The 17,300-nt window shown below is 44.7% G+C and overlaps 1 protein-coding gene across 2 annotated transcripts in view; it reads right to left on the reverse strand.

Annotated features, from left to right (window-relative positions):
• Window positions 1-875: 875 nt before the first annotated feature.
• Window positions 876-17,300, reverse strand: part of FXN (frataxin) — a 28,749-nt gene continuing 12,324 nt past the window's right edge. The window contains exons 3-5 of one of the 2 annotated variants that reach the window (XM_076008646.1): window positions 16,068-16,188; window positions 8,522-8,619; window positions 876-3,287 (exon numbers count right to left, since the gene is read on the reverse strand). In XM_076008646.1, the coding sequence (XP_075864761.1) occupies window positions 3,137-3,287; window positions 8,522-8,619; window positions 16,068-16,188 (370 nt within the window). In that variant the 3' untranslated portion in view covers window positions 876-3,136. Of the gene's footprint in view, window positions 3,288-6,997; window positions 7,695-8,521; window positions 8,620-16,067; window positions 16,189-17,300 lie in introns of those variants that run through there. The other variant, XM_076008647.1, reaches the window with a different exon arrangement.

Here is a 17,300-nt window from a genome sequence, read left to right on the forward strand (position 1 = left end):
CTTACAGAACAATGTGTTTATAGGATTGCAGCCAAATGCAGCCCTGAACGCTATCTACTGGGAGTCTCCCGTTTTGCCTGTATTTACCTCACTTCCCAGAGACCCTGGGGATCTCTCTCCTTTTCCAGCTGTGCTTGGGATTCCTTCTCATTTCACATCTCCTGGTCACTAACACACCCCTAGAGCTGGACAGGGGAAGTGTCCGTCTGCCTAGCCTCTCTCCTTTCCAGGTTCTTAAGTCCTGGAGTCATTCTCTGGGGAGGGAGGAAGGTGGGAGGAGGGAGTGAGGGCGGGGCTGGGGACATTAGTAACGCCTAGTTCCGCCACTTCCTTTCCACTGCTGTGGCCACTGACTCCAGGAAATAATTGCAGTATCAGCCCTCTCTTTGAACAGTAGGAAAAGCAAGGTCTTCATTCTCCCCCAAATGGAGGGGAATCTCAATCTACTCTTTGGTTTTCCAAATAACCAACCCCTTTTAGCATCTCTAAGACTCTTGATTTCTCTCCTGCAGTGGGTCTCAGATTTTGGTTTACCTAAGAATCCCTCTGTGAGCTGGTCCAGGACCAAAGGAAATATCGACATCTGTTCATGTCCTTGAAGTCCTTTTCCTTCCTTAAATGGGGATCTCCTACTGTTTTGGAAAGGAGATAATTAAACCAGTTAGAATTACATGTAAAGTAAAAGTAAATAGGCCGGAAGGGCTGGCCCACAAGGGCACAGATTTCCTAAGTTCCACTTTCATGTCACAGCAGCCCCACTGCCTACTTCCTAAGATTGTGTTGTGTTCTGGATAGATGAGTGCACCTCCTCACTGAGCTCCAAGCAAGTGAGGTGCAATGAAACTTTCATTAGAAGCAAGACATAAACACATAAATACACACACACAATTTTATTTATTTTCTCAGTGGCACTGACCTACTCAACTTAAAAATTTCCACCAGAGTCAAAAAATAGTTTTATTTCTGAAGAACAAAATATTTTAAACACCCATTTGGTATTTGTTTATACTGTTCTCCTTGTCTATAATGAAATGTGTTTTTGCTCACCCATTACAAAAGCCTTTGCTACATATTCACACAGACTTGTCAGTAACGAATCTTTAGTAAGAAAATAATATAACATGAGATAACTTTGGATGAGTTTTAATGTCCTGGACCCTTGTGGCTTCATGTATAAAGTGCAGGTCAGCAAAAATTAAAATGAGGTAATATGGTGTAACAGGTAATAACCTAAGTAAGGGCACAATAAAGGATGCTATTATTTTATCATGAATTCAACTGAAACCCCAAAAGAGCAACATCTAGAAAAATACATTTACTCTTCTGTTACCAGAAGTTTGGCACTTGCCCCCAAGGCCACATCAGAAGAACGAAGACAGTGGTTTGAGAAGGAAGGGGAGGTTTATTAATTTGCTGGCAAACGAGGAGGCTGGCAAACTTCTGTCTTAAGGTACCAACGTCCTATCTATAAGCAGAAACACACAGAGCTTTTCAAGGGGGATTTTCAGCTTGGGGCTCCTGCTGTTTAATTATGGTTGATAGTTCTGATAGAACCCATCTCTAGGGAAGACAATCTCATGACCTCTGCTTGGACAATCCCTGTGGTACAAGGAAACAAAGGACACTCCCCTGCCCCTCTGATTACTGGCCTTAGCAGGGATGCAGGCTTTTATTTGCAAAAAGAATTGGGGAGGTTTTAAAGACACAGCTTGTAAAAAACACTTTTACTCTTTTCCAGGCCATTCCCTGTGTTACAATATGGCTTAAAAAATTGTCCATTGTCATCCCCTCATCGACCCACAGGGAATTAATGCCAGCCCGTTGGGCTTCCCAACAGGCCCATTGAATGTTGGGAATCAACTATACTCCATCCTCTCATTTAACAGACAGGAAAGCAGAGGGCCAGGGAGTCTTTGAAACTTGTCCATAGATACACAACTACTTTGTGGCTGAGCCATGTCTAGGACCAGGGTTCTTTTGATCAATTCAAGTATCTCTTTCATTTCTAAGACCCTTCATATTTACAAGGTACTCTTCAGCTCTATGTGACTTTGTTTATTATCCTATGTCACTCAGCTCTTGGAAATGGCTTTTTCCCCCTTCTTGTCTTTAGGAGACTTTTTTTTTTGAGACAGAGTCTCACTTTGTTGCCCAGGCTAGAGTGAGTGCCGTGGCAGCAGCCTAGCTCACAGCAACCTCAAACTCCTGGGCTCAAGCGATCCTGCTGCCTCAGCCTCCCGAGTAGCTGGGACTACAGGCAAGCGCCACCATGCCCGGATAATTTTTTCTATATATTTTTAGTCGGCCAATTAATTTCTTTCTAGTTATAGTAGAGATGGGGTCTTACTCTTCCTCAGGCTGGTTTCAAACTCCTGACCTGGAGCAATCCACCCACCTTGGCTTCCCAGAGTGCTAGGATTATAGGCTTGAGCTACTGTGCCAGGCCTGTACTGACATTTAAATTAAGAAAATATGTATATACACACATACATGTGTGTGCATGTGCACATATATGTATGAATATGTGGAAGACACAGCAACAGGTCTCTGTGGATAACCCACAGTAGGCCCACTTGGCAGGCATGAAGCACAGATGGAGGATGGTCTTCCCATCTGAGCTGCTTTTGACACTTCAGTGCTAAAGAGCTCAGAAGTGCTTACGATTTGAAAGAGTCCTGGGAACATTTATAGGCTACCCTTTAATGAGTCTCATTTTGAGACAGAAGGGCCAGCCCTCTTCATGCAGCTTTTGCAGTAAATCCTTCAAAGAATCAAGATTGAAGACAATTCATTTCTCCTCCTGGAATGTTTTCTTCTTATTTTTCTTATTTTTGGGAGGTTGCTATATTAAGGTATAGGTAGAAGACACCATAAAAGGGGTACAATTCACACGTGAAGGAGGAAATCAGACAATAAATGCAAAAAAAAAAAAACAAAACCCCAAAACTCCTCTATAAAAATTAAAAATCAGAACTTGGGGGCAGGGCGGAAGGCAACACATTCTTTGCACAGAGCTGTTATTATGCACAAGCTAGTGTCCTCAAAAGCAGGAATGGGAAGAAACAGACACTCGGCTGCAGAGTGAAGCTGGGTCTTGGTCTGATAGCTTTTAATGTCTTTAAAACCAGGCTGGGCATCAGGTGCCTTTTCCAGAGTAGGCCAAGGAAGATAAGTCCAGTTTGGTTTTTAAGGCTGCAGTCAGCTCGGCGGCCAGCAGCTCGTGGAGGGACACGCCATCGTGCGAGTACACCCAGTTCTTCCCGGTCCAGTCGTAACGCTTGGGCCCACTGGAACACAACACAAATACACGGTAAGTCCCCGAGGACAGCCCTTCGGATCACTGACGCCACCAACGCTGCCACCAAGACATGGACTGGAGGGAAGCGCTAGAGAAGTTCAGTATATATTTGACTTCTTGTCTTAGGGTCTTTCCATTTAACAACAGTCACACACTGTATCCTCTGGAATGATTCGCAAGACCTGCAAACACGTGACTCTTACTGAGCAGTATCCACACATCACATTCTGATCCCTCGCTTTTCCTACCTCACATATGACACCTGCTACGTTAGATGAGTGGGGTTTTTTTTTTTTTTTTTTGAGAGAAAGAGTCTCACTCTGTTGCCCAGGCTAGAGTGAGTGCTGTGGTGTCTGCCTAGCTCACAGCAACCTCAATCTCCTGGGCTCAAGCGATCCTTCTGCCTCAGCCTCCCGAGAAGCTGGAACTACAGGCATTCACCACCATGCCCGGCTAATTTTTTCTATATATATATGTTAGTTGGCCAATTAACTTCTTTCTATTTATAGTAGAGATGGGGGTCTCACTCTTGCTCAGGCTGGTTTCGAACTCCTGACCTTGAGCAGTCTACCTGCTTTGGCCTCCCAGAGTGCTAGGATTACAGGCGTGAGCCACCACACCCAGCCTTTTTTTTGTTTTTGAGACAGAGTCTCACTCTGTTGCCCTGGCTAGAGTGCCGTGGCATCAGCCTAGCTCACAGCAACCTCAAACTCCTGGGCTCAGGCGATCCTCCTGCTTCAGCCTCCCGAGTAGCTGAGACTACAGGCATGCGCTAATTTTTTCTATTTTTAGTAGAGATGGCTCAGGCTGGTCTCCAACTCCTGAGCTGAAACGACCCTCCCGCCTCGGCCTCCCAGAGTGCTAGGGTTATAAGCATGAGCCACTGCACCTGGCCTAGACCAGTGTTTTTAAAATTGGTCACTTTTGGCCGGGCGCTGTGGCTCACGCCTGTAATCCTAGCTCTTGGGAGGCCGAGGCGGGTGGAATGCTCAAGGTCAGGAGTTCAAAACCAGCCTGAGCAAGAGCAAGACCCCGTCTCTACTATAAATAGAAAGAAATTAATTGGCCAACTGATATATATATAAAAAATTAGCCGGGCATGGTGGCGCATGCCTGTAGTCCCAGCTACCCGGGAGGCTGAGGCAGAAGGATTGCTCGAGCCCAGAAGTTTGAGGTTGCTATGAGCTAGGCTGATGCCACGGCACTCACTCTAGCCTGGGCAACAAAGCGAGACTCTGTCTCAAAGAAAAAAAATTGGTCACTTTTGTGCCACTGACATGATTTGTGCCTTACCTAAACTTTCATTAATCATTGAGGTGAAATTCAGATAACATGAAATTAACCACTTAAAAAGGAACAGTTCAGTGGCATTTGATATTATTCACAATGTTGTATAACCAATACCTCTATCTAGTCCCAAAACATCTGTATCATCCCAAAAGGAGACTCAGTAGAGTTGCCCCTCAGTATCCACAGGGGATAGGTTCCAGTACCCCCACGAATACCAAAATCTGTGGATGCTCAAGCCCCTAATATAAAATGACATAGTATTTCATATAACTTACATGTGTCCTCCTGTATACCTTATTTCCAGATTACCTTTAATACCTAATATAATGGAAATGCTCTGTAAATAGTTCCTATGCTGTGTATGTATATTTTTAATTGTTATTATTTTTTGTTGATTTTTTTCCCAAATATTTTTGATCTGCTGTTGGTTGAGTCTACAGATGCGTAACAGTCAGATACAGAGTGCAGACGGTGCCCATTAAGTGGTTATTTCCTATTTCCTCCTCTCCCAGCCCTTCAGCAACTACCCAAACTATTATCTTTAAAAATATTTTTATTTTTTTTAAATTTTATTTCAGAATATTACGGGGGGTACAAATGTTTCGGTTACATAAATTGTTTTTTTTTTTTTTTTTTTTTTTTCCTGAGACAGAGTCTCGTTCTGTTGCCTGGGCTAGAGTGCCGTGGAGTCAGCCTAGCTCACAGCAACCTCAAACTCCTGGGCTCAAGCGATCCTCCTGCCTCAGCCTCCCGAGTGGTTGGGACTACAGGCATGTGCCACCATGCACAGCTAATTTTTAAAAACATATTTTTAGTTGTTCAGCTAATTTCTTTCTATGTTTTTCTTTTTTTTTTAGTAGAGACGGGGTCTCGCTCTTGTTCAGGCTGGTCTTGAACTCCTGAGCTCAAAGGATCCGCCAGCCTCGGCCTCCCAGAGTGCTAGGATTACAGGCGTGAGCCACTGTGCCTGGCTGCCATGTCTTGTTAGATGTATACAACATGTATGCCAAGTTCTATCTCCTCGTGTCCTTGTGGCTAGGAGTGGACATAGCATCAGATGACAGTGGCTGACGATGGTGCTCTGTTGGAGGTAAGAGCAGAGCACATGGGGAGCCCCTGGGAAGGGGTACCTCAGTCAACCTGGTGCACGCAAGGAGAGCTTTTCCACAGACGGAGGCTGGGAGGAGCTTGCCAGGGACAGAAGCTTGGAAGGGAAACATCACCAAGGACTTTTATATTATCAACCAAATGCTGGGGGTCGAATAGGTCCCAATAATGGAGATAAAAAGAGCAAACCAAACCACCTGGGCCATATAAAAAGCACTAACCCAGATCAAACCCAGAAAATGTTCCCTTGGTCCTGCACTCGGAGGCTGCTGCCAGGCTGCCAGGAAGAGGGAGAGTAGCTTCCAGACCCCTCCACACTGCCCCAGGGGCTCTGAGCCAGGCACTGAAGCCCAGGTGGCCCCCAGACCTTTCCTTTATTCCATCCCACAACCTCCTCAGGATGGGCAAAGTGGCTAGGAAAGACTGCTTATTCCACAGGACCTGAAAAGTTGTCCATTTAAAAAACTCAAAAAATCAGAAATGCACCCGTATGAAAGATATTTTGAACCAATGTAAAAAGCTGAGAAGGAAAAAACAAAAAAAATTTTTTAAGGAACATAGTATCTGCAACAGTAAATGCCTACTTGGCAGAGTTTCTTCCTAAATTCCCACATGAATTGCAGATTTTAAAAAAGTACACTTGGAGGCCGGGCGCTATGGCTCACGCCTGTAATCCTAGCTCTTGGGAGGCCGAGGCGGGCGGATTGCTCAAGGTCAGGAGTTCAAAACCAGCCTGAGCAAGAGCAAGACCCCGTCTCTACTATAAATAGAAAGAAATTAATTGGCCAACTGATATATATAAAAAATTAGCCGGGCATGGTGGCGCATGCCTATAGTCCCAGCTACTCGGGAGGCTGAGGCAGAAGGATCACTCGAGCCCAGGAGATTGAGGTTGCTGTGAGCTAGGCTGACGCCACGGCACTCACTCTAGCCTGGACAACAAAGCGAGACTCTGTCTCAAAAAAAAAAAAAAAAAAAAAAAAAGTACACTTGGAATTCCTAGGAAGTGATTATCACCCAGTAGTATTGAATGTTCTTCTGAACACAGCTGGGGCAGGATCCTACAGCTAGTTGATGTGTCCATATATGATATGGACAGTTTCAGTCTCCAGAGAGGTAGAAAATTCTTTTAGGGAACGATCGCAGTTGATATTGGTGCCCTGCCTGGTATTTACAAAGCCACTAATCCCCAAATGTGATTGCTGATCTACTCGGTTTCTTGTACCAGTTCCTCCGGGGAAGGATAATAATCACAGGCCCCACGCTCGGCTGTGGTTAGGAACACTGTTCCAGGCCAAAGAGGCTAATGGGCCCATGCAGGTTAAAACCCTCCAACCTCCAGTAAACTAACTGGGTCTAAAAAAGCAATACAATGTGTGAATCAGAGCTTTACTAGAAAGGACAGCGATTTGTACTATTGTTTTTGTTGAACTATATCACACTTCCTGGATGAGACTGAAGTGAAGGGGGCAGAACACTTTATTCTGAACAAAGAATTATACACCACAGCCTGACAAATGGTATAATATTAACTGCCTACAAATGAGGTCAATGATATGGGGTGGGGTAAGGCTATAATTTTTTAAAATGCAAATATCATTAGGCTTTCAAAGAATTCCAAGGTGGTTATATTTGAGCCTTACCCAATGTTCACAGTCAACATGTTTTCTTTGGAAGTGCAAATGAATGACCCAGGAAGGCTGGTCTGAGAGGCTTTTGTGGGTGTTTCTCTTTCACTTTTACAACCAGTTCCACAGCAGCCAGACAGATGAGGGATGACAGGCGTCCCTCCCTGCAGGCTCTCAGGCTTTCAGATGCTGCACAAGACATGCTGTGTCTCCAACACAGTCTTTTATTTCCCTAGACTGAAAGCACAGCAATGGGGCTGGGCGTGGTGGCTCACGTCTGTAATCCAAGCTCTCTGGGAGGCCGAGGCGGGAGGATCGTTTGAGCTCAGGAGTTTCAGACCAGCCTGAGCAAGAGCGAGACCCCATCTCTACTAAAAAAATAGAAAGAAATTAGCTGGACAACTAAAAAAAGAAAAAAATTATATATATATATATATATACACATATATATATGTGTATATATATATATATATATATACAAAAATTAGCCGGGCATGGTGGCGCATGCCAGTAGTCCCAGGAGGCTGAGGCAGGAGGATTGCTTGAGCTCAGGAGTTTGAGGTTGCTGTGAGCTAGGCTGACGCCATGGCAACAGAGTGAGACTCTGACTCAAAGAAAAAAGCAAGCAAGCAAGCAAGCACAGCAATGGACAAGGCAGGAGGAGTTAAATGCCCTGGAGTAGCAAGTTAACCCTCTGCACTTGCTTGCTTTTTCTCATTATCCACACTCGACATCCAAGTGAACACTCTCCCACCTTCACGGGGTAGAGGACCCAATTTTACAGAGGGAATTCAACTAACCCTTTAGCTGTCATGCTCAAATCAAGTAGAGGTCAAACTTTTACTTGCTTTTAAGACCACGTGCAACTTGTTCAGATGCTGCAATATTAAAAGTAGGTTTTTGAAAGGCAGGGCAACGATTTAATGGCGAAAACCTGTGTAAGCGAGGTTCTGAAAAGTTATAAATGTTTCATTTCAGATCTTGCTCTCATCTCCCTGACCATGGTAACCAAATTATCCCCAGGGAGAAGATGTATAACCAGAGTAAACTTGCCTACTGAGAATGAGACAGCTTATAAAACATCAGGAAAGGTTCACTTACACAGAGACTAGCGTATGAGGGTGACACTTCTGAAACGGGCCACAATGTCATGTTTCAGGTGAGTTTAATGACTACAGATTTTGACTTCGGAACATACCTGGATGGAGAGGATAACCAGATTTGCTTGTTTGGAGTCTGCTTGTTGATCACGTAGGTCCCTAGATCTCCACCCAGTTTAATTGTTAAAACACCACTCTAGGCGACCAGGTGGGAAAAAGCAGGAAGAAAATAAAATAAGACAAAGTTAGGACTTTGTCATCATTGCTTTGAGGTTTGTTACAGCTTAACACTTTCCATTTATAGAAGCACACAATTTACACCAGAGAGGAATGTCCTTAATTTAGTATTTACAGACAGCAGATTGTGTAGAAAGAGCATTGCTTTCAGAATCAGAATAGGATTAATCACAATAAGGCTGATAGCTCACGGCACTTTTCGCTATTCTCTGTGAGGTCGCAAGGTGAATGGGGTAATGAAGCTCCCCATGTTAAGTGACTTGTCTGAGGTCTCTGAGCTGGCATTTGGGACTGCTGGCTTGTTGCCCTTGACTACCAACCAGAACATACTAGAGGACCTTAAAAAATGCAGACCCCAACTCTGTTAGAGTACAATGTCAGCCCAAACATCAGACGCTAGTCTATCACAGAAAAAAAGAAAAAAGGAAAGAAAGAAGTACTCGAACCACCTGCTTCGCTTGTCTTGGAAGAGCAATAGCTTCAGCTGTGTTGGTAGAAGGCAGAAACTCTAGACTAGGTTTTTTATTTCCAGACCCTTCCCACGCATCTAATAAGCTTCTCAGACGCTTCTCCAATGTTTTTTTTTTTTTTTTTTCTTCTAAAGAGCCTTGAATTCTTCAAAAGACTGGTTAGTCCATCTATGACCAATAAATGCTCATTTAAATTTGAAAACACTCTTTCAACAAAGGAGTCCTTTACTCCCAAGGCTTGCGCTCTTTTTAGAATGGACAGGATATGAAAGAAACAGTGACAGGGCTGAGTCCCCCGTGTTGGGACGTGCAAGCAGGAAGGAGCCTGGCCACCCCCCATCCTGCGCATGACTTGCAGGGATCTCGGCTTTCCTGTGCATTCTAGAGGCCCCCTCCAACCAAGGGGCCCCCAGTGATTCCTACAACACACTTGCAAACACAAAGAGCTATTTAATGCCGCAGGGCAAAAACAATAACAACATAACTGGTAGGAATGGGATGGGGGGGCACTACTGGGTTACTACTCAATAACATTGTTTTCCTGATTCACAAAGAAATGTATAGAAATGACTGAGACATTGAGAATGCAGATAACATAAGGAAAATGAAAACATTGGTAAAAATATTAATATTAATTACTTTCGGACCAGCCTAGGCAACATAGTAAGACCCCCATCTCTACAAAAAATTAAAAACTCAGCCACGCGTGGTCGCATGTGCCTGTAGTCCCAGCTGCTAGGGAGGCTGTGGCAGGAGGATCGCTTGAGCCCAGGAGTTTGAGGCTGCAGTGAGCTATGATGACGCCACTGCACTCCAGCCTGGGTGACAGAGCAAGACTCTGTCTCTTAAAAAAAAAAAATTAATTACCATTAACTGAGTCCCTACTCTGTGCCAGGCTATGTGTTTGGTACTTTGTGTAAATTGTTTCCAACCTGACCGTAACTGATGGAGCTAGGAATCATTATCCCAATCTTACAGACAAGGAAAACAGAGGTTCAGAGTAGTAAAGAACACTTGCAGAGGTGATCTTAAATCCAGGTCTGTTTGGGTCCAGAGGCACTGTTCTTTCCATAATACAGAGTGTATTCTCACTCTCATTAACCAGCAATATAAGGTATTCACTCTAGGGTCTCAGAAGCCAGGTTTTAAAAAAATTGCTTTTTATTATCGTAAAAACCACATAATATTAAATTTGCCATATTAACCATTTTTAAGTGTACAGTTCAGTAGCGTTAAGTATATTGACATTGTTGTACAACCAGATCTCTAGAACTTTCCCATCTTGTAACGCTGAAACTCTGTACCCATCAGACGCTAATTTCCCCTCCCCTAGCCCTTGATAAATACCTTTCGACTTTATTTCTATGATTTTGACTCATTTCTTTTTTAACTGACAAATAAAAATCATATATTTACAGTGCTGTTTCTAAGATTTTGACTACTTCATATGAGTGTAATTGTCCAGTATTTGTTTGTCCTTTTGTGATTGGCTTCCAGTTTTTTTTTTTTTTTTGGAGACAGAGTCTCACTCTGTTGCCCGGGCTAGAGTGCCATGGCGTCAGCCTAGCTCACAGCAACCTCAAACTCCCGGGCTCAAGTGATCCTTCTGCCTCAGTCTCCCGAGTAGCTGGGACCACAGGCATGTGCCACCATGCCCGGATAATTTTGTCTGTATATTTTTAGTTGACCAATTAATTTCTTTCTATTTTTAGTAGAGACAGGGTCTTGCTCTTGCTCAGGCTGGTCTGGACCTCCTGAGCTCAAATGATCCACCCGCCTTGGCCTCTCCAAAGTGCTAGGATTTCAGGCGTGAGCCACTGCACCCAGCCTGGCTTCCAGTTTTTGAATACATTTTTTTAAAGGACTAGGATTATATTGTACATAAATTTGTTTTAAAAAAATTCTTTTTCTGAAACCCATCTTTACTGTTTTGGTAGGACTACATTTCATTTATTTAAAAACTTGTTAAGAGGGGGAGAAATGGGCATTTATTGAAATCTTAAAATCTGTACCCCCATAATATGCCGAAATAAAAAAAAAACTTGTTAAAACTATACAATTCAGTAGTTTTTAGTATTTCACAAAGTGTGCAAACATCACCACTAATTCTAGACTAGTTCCACCTCCCCCAAAAGAAACCCTGCACCCATCAATAGTCACTCCCCACTCTACTCCTCATCCCATACACAATTTTATAAATTATTTTTCCATGAGATACTGGGGCTCATGGAATCAACACAGAATTGCTCTCATGTGACCTCTGTGTGGCCCTTAAATGCCCCATTGTACCTTGTGCCCTAGACTGGGGAGGACACAGTCGGCGGAAAGGGCAGAGGACAGGTGACAAGGATGCAGATTCCAGGTCCGGTCTCATCACTGACCGGCCCTGGGCCTCGGGCCGGTCACATCAACCACATGCCTGTCTCCTCACGACAACTACTGTCCTATCAGTCCTGCCTCACTCAGGAACTCCGTGCAAGGATGGAAGGGCTGACTGATCGCCCCCAAGGCCTCTTCCCTTGCTCCGATCTACCAGCAGGATGGGGCATCTGACCACTGAAACCAAAATCCACTTTCCGACCGGAAGTCTTCTGAGTAACTCCAGGAAACAGGCCACTTCTCCAGAGAGCATATTAATAAAACCAACGTGAGAGGCCGGCTAGCTCCGCAGCTGTCAAACTGTTTATGCCACGTGGCACCTTCTCCGCAGGGCACCCTCTCCCCAGGACAGGCCACTCCTCTGCTCCGGGTCCCAGTTGAGGAGCCTGGGGAAAGTCACCCTGATGCCCTGCGTGTGTCCCCAAGGCCACCGCCCCACTTTCTCCCTGCACTCAGAGCTGCTAATGTGTCTGCTTGTCCCTGCCGCCCACTATTGTGAGCGCCCCGCCATCACATTTGTCTCTCCATGCTATGGCATCTGCAGGTCCAGCCCCTCCATACAACCTGTTCTCTGTCATTAGAGTTTTTCCCCGTGGAGCCTGAAGTTGTTTCCGAAAGAAAGTGGCAAGAGGGAAGAAACTAGCTGTCATGTTGGTGCAGCGGGCAGTTCTTAATGCTCCCAGAACTCACTGCAAGTAGACTGAGGAAGAGGGCTTTCTATTCATTATTCTGACCATGCCTTAGGCAATCCGAATCTATTTTGGGAGTGTGGGCGCACTTAAGTGGGGCTGGGGGGATAGTCAAAAATATTTAGCAGTTGCTGAGACACAGGCACTAAGCAATCAGAGCAGACCGAGGCCACAGCTGGTGAGGCTTATTGACACCTGCTAGTCAAGGGCAGCCCTACACAGGTGGGAGCAAATATAGCAATTACTGTTGTCACCAGCTCCGTTGTAGAAATAGACACATATGGGATGGCATGTTGAGTCGGGACACTTCACATATAAGTGGCCTCCCACACTCCTAAAGCAGATTCTGACTTCCCCTTAAAGAATAAGGAGTTTGAAGCACTTTTACCTATGTTGTTTCAGTTAGTCCTCACGTAAACCTAGAGACATGGAGGTTAAGGGCACTCACTGCACGGCTGAGGAAGCTGCAGCTCACAGAAGTTAGTTAATTCATTGAAGGACCCCTGGAAGGAAAATTCAAGTCCAGCATGCCACGCCAGATCCTCTGTCTCCCTGTGCAGTAAGATGCGACCTGTAAGCAGAGGTCCCCACCTCAAGACTCAGAGGTGGCCTTTGGGAGGCTGCAGACAGCTTCCGCATCGCAGCTGAGATTGGACGCCTAGCCGAGTATGGCAGTTTTTCTCCGGAGAGAGTCCAGAGCCGGCATCAGATTCTTATAGAGGGTTCTGATCCTAAAAAAGGTTAAGAAACTTCTCTCATGCAGTATTATGCTGACAACTTAGTGAATGAAGATCACGTCAACCAGCAAATCCTTATTAAAACATCTAAGAGGCCGGGGCTCTTCCTAGAAGAAAAGGAAGGCAGCTCACAGGTAACTTCAAATAGCGTGGTGCGTCTGACAGTCCCCCGTCAGGTTTTGCTAGGGCAAGCGCAGCAGACTCGGTGGCTGCCTGCTGACAGGCAGGGCTTTCGGCTCTTGTGGGATGTCCCCTGTAACAACCAGTGCCAATAAGGGGTGAAGCCTGGACCCAGACACTGCCATCCGCCTATTACACCTGGACCACTCGATCAGCTGAAACACCAGCTAAGAAGCCACTCAAGTCTCCCACTCCACAGCGAGAAAACACAACAAGTGCTTTCTTGAGTGTATCTGGACTATTGCTTTCATTTGTCTACTTGGCCAGTAGCAAGTTGGTAAAAGGTCCATAAACACTGAGTGGCGTCCATGAAAGCATGTTTTGGAAAAGTATGTGGGTCTCATTTCATTTACGTAGTAAATCCACATTTATTAAGTCCCTACTATGCATTCGGCACCGTTCCAGGCACTGGGATCAAAGAATGGACAGTGTCCCTAAGCCAAGCAGCTCAGTCTAGCCATGGGCCTGATACATAAATAGACAATAACAGGGTGACTAGGACCCCCCAGTCATCCTCAGAGTGCTCAACAAGGGAGGGAGGAAGGATGGTGAGCATCTCCCAGGGCTTCACAAAGGAGCTAACTTCCAATTGCACCCCAAGGGCAGGAAAGACTGTCTTCCAACAAAATCCAGGTAATGGTATTACAGGTGTTCTATGTGTCTATAATATACTTTCAACTGATTTATCAAATGTGAAATATATAAAGTAGTTAGCACCTGAAGACTCTAATCAGGAATTCACACCCAGGGTAGATAGCATTTCACTGTACTTAATACAAGTCCAAACTACAGAGGCAGCCACTATATACCTTTAGCTTTCTAAATCTACACTTCAGAATTCGCTAATCAGTAAATAATTTGTTAGAAACAATTTTGCTCTGGGGAGTAGAGTGATACTCAAGGTATGTGGATTGCCTAGAAAAATATAGGCACCCCTTCCCTTGCAGGAGTGGATCGCAGAATCTGGAAAGCTCACCAGCCTAATACTCTTCAGAGAGACACTCTCGGGGGTAGGATTCCGGAAGGTTCTGTGACCCACCACTGAGCAGAAGTTTTTGTCGCCTGACTTAAACTGATTCAATGAGGTAAACTGAATACAGCTGCTAGAATATTTGCCACATTTGCTTCTAATGAAACCTTCATGCAAAATATGTGGTCAAGTTGGGGCTCCACTAATCCTATAAGAGCAGGTTGCAGGAATGTCTTTTTAAATTATTATTTATTTCAGCATATTATGGGGTACAAATGTTTAGGTTACCTGTGCTACCCCCCCCCCCCCCCCCGCAGGACTGTTTTTGTGGCTTGTTAATAGATGTTTGCATGTGTGGGCAGAGTTTAGCCTGAGACTTGGTTTCCCTTTAGTTACAGCCTCTGGTAGGTAGGCTGGGGGACCGGAGGCCTGTAACATCCCTACCTCTCATCAGTGCGTGGATGGGCAAGGTGGCAGGCCAGTTTGTAAGGTTCCCAAGCAGCTTGGCCCTCCAGGCCTGTCTGTGCCAGCACTTTTTTTTTTTTTTGAGACAGAGTCTCACTTTGTTGCCCAGGCTAGAGTGAGTGCCGTGGCATCAGCCTACCTCACAGCAACCTCAAACTCCTGGGCTCAAGCGATCCTCCTGCCTTAGCCTCCCGAGTAGCTGTTACTACAGGCATGTGCCACTATGCCCGGCTAATTTTTTTCTATCTATATATATATTAGTTGGCCAATTAATTTCTTTCTATTTATAGTAGAGACGGGGTCTCGCTCTTGCTCAGGCTGGTTTTGAACTCCTGACCTCGAGCAATCCTCCCGCCTCGGCCTCCTAGAGTGCTAGGATTACAGGCGTGAGCCACCACGCCTGGCCTATGCCAGCACTTTTAAAGGCCTTCCCTGACCCTGCCACATTTTCCACTGCTGACAGCAACCAATGAATCTACCTGGAAGCCATTCAATCCTTCCCAACTCCATTGCTCCTATTTTTTTTTTTAACCAACAATTCCTACGAAGCCCCTCACTGTCCTTACAACCAGGCTTGACGCTTTCTCCCTGACTTTGCTTCCTGCCCTATCCTATGGAGTTCCTTCTCTATCCAGCTCTCCCACAGCAATATCCAACACCGTTTCTATCATTTTAGGGTGACAGCTGGTTGTCTTCAATCATCCCATGACTTAATCCAAAAGGCACACTTCATGGCATTTCCTGGCATTAATTAATTACTATGAAGAGGATTAACATCTGCCGGGAATTTCCTCCCCACTGGCAAGAAAGAACTACTCCAAGGCCTAAGCAATAATTCCAAATCCAAAGGCGGGGGCCCTTGCTCAAGTCTGCCACCTGGTGGCCTGTCAATAAAATCCAGCACTTCCTAGGTTTCCAGGATTTGGGGCTAATGTTTCATCAAATTCAGAAGTTCTCACATTAGAATCACCTGGGGAGCTTTAAAAATCCCAGTGCCCTGCCAAGATCACACCCCAGGCCAATTCAACCGTAATCTCTAGGAGGGGCACCCAGGGATGCACGTTAGAATTCAGGGTGGACTTTCCAAAATCCAAAAATATGCTTCCCAGGAATGCACCCTGATCTACCTGTACCTCAGAGTCTCTCCGGAGTGGGGCCTGAGTCTTTGAATCTGAATAACTCTTGGAAAGTTATCTTAGCCTGCAAAGAACTATCCATCTAGTTTAGTGCTCCCCATGCTTGCTTGCTTGCCAAACACATGCCCAGGTCCCTCCCTGATTTACCTTCACGGGTATTGAGTGAAGCATGAGAATCTGTATTTTTAACCCAAAAATGAGGCTCAGAAAGGCTGAGTGACTTGCCCAGGGCCACATGCCTAGTGGAGATGGGTTGGGTCCTTTGGTGCCAGCCACAACCCCATGCAATTTGACGTTTCATTCTGCTAGAGGAGAAGTCTTCATTTCAGTGCACTAAAATTCTTAGAGAGGAAACAGAAATTAAAATAAGATAAGAAGTACCCCAAAGGAGACATCATAGTCCTCAAACGTGTAAGGCTTGTCTGCAAGGTCTTCAAAAAACTCTGCTAAGGAGTCCAGGGTTTCCTCTGCTAGTCTCTCATAGGTGGTCTCATCTAGAGAACTGCAGGGGGGACAAAAACAACCGAAAACATAAGATTATATTCCATTTCATTAATATCAAATTCACACATTTTTCATTTGAACTTCAAAAATTGATGGAAAATATCTAACATGTACAAACAGCACAGAAGGGGTTACAGAGAGAAGTAAGCCTTTCTTCCAAATAGGTAGCCCCCGTGCCCAGAGGAAACAATGATGAGCAGTTTTTTCTGTATCTTTCCTGTATATTCTTTTAAATATATAAATGAAGTGTTTTGTATTTTTAATTAATGTCTTAGATATTATTCCATACTAGTACATGTGGAAGTTTTAAATATTTTATTTATTTAACCAGTCCCCTTCAGCTGGATGTTGAGGTTGTTTCCATTGCCCCCCCCCCTTTTTTTTGAGACAGAGTCTCACTCTATTGCCCTGGCTAGAGTGTTGTGGCATCGGACTAGCTCACAGCAACCTCAAACTCCTAGGCTCAAGTCATCCTCCTGCCTCAGCCTCCCAAGTAGCTGGGACTATAGGCATGCGCCACCATGCCTGGCTAATTTTTCTCTCTATATATTTTTAGTTGGCCAATTAATTTATTTCTATTCTTAGTAGAGATGGGGTCTCGCTCTTGCTCAGGCTGGTTTCGAACTCCTGACCTTGAGTGATCCTCCTGCCTTGGCCTCCCAGAGTGCTAGGATTATAGGCACGAGCCACCATGCCTGGCCTCCATTGCTTTTGTTATTAAAATTTATGTCAGGCAAGACACAAAGTGGGAGAAAATACTTGCATTACATATATCTGAAAAAAGACTCTTTATAAAATATATAAACAACTCCTACAAATCAATAAGAAAAAGAAAACCCAATAAAGAAATGGGCAAAATACTTAAACAGATTTCATAAAAAAAGATATCCAAATGGTCAATGAATATATGAAAAGGGGCTCAAGGTTTTGTTTTTATTTATTTAGTTTTTGAGACAGGGTCTTACTATGTTGGACTCCTACTATGCTGGACTTGAACTCCCAGGCTCAAGTGACCCTCCTGCTTCAGCTTCCTGAATAGCTGGGACTACATACAGGCATGTGCCACCATGTCCCACTCAACTTTGTGAATCTTCAGGAAAATGCCAATTA

This window comes from Microcebus murinus, chromosome 12, assembly GCF_040939455.1.
Source record: "Microcebus murinus isolate Inina chromosome 12, M.murinus_Inina_mat1.0, whole genome shotgun sequence".
In the NCBI taxonomy this organism is placed as follows: Eukaryota; Metazoa; Chordata; class Mammalia; order Primates; family Cheirogaleidae; genus Microcebus; species Microcebus murinus.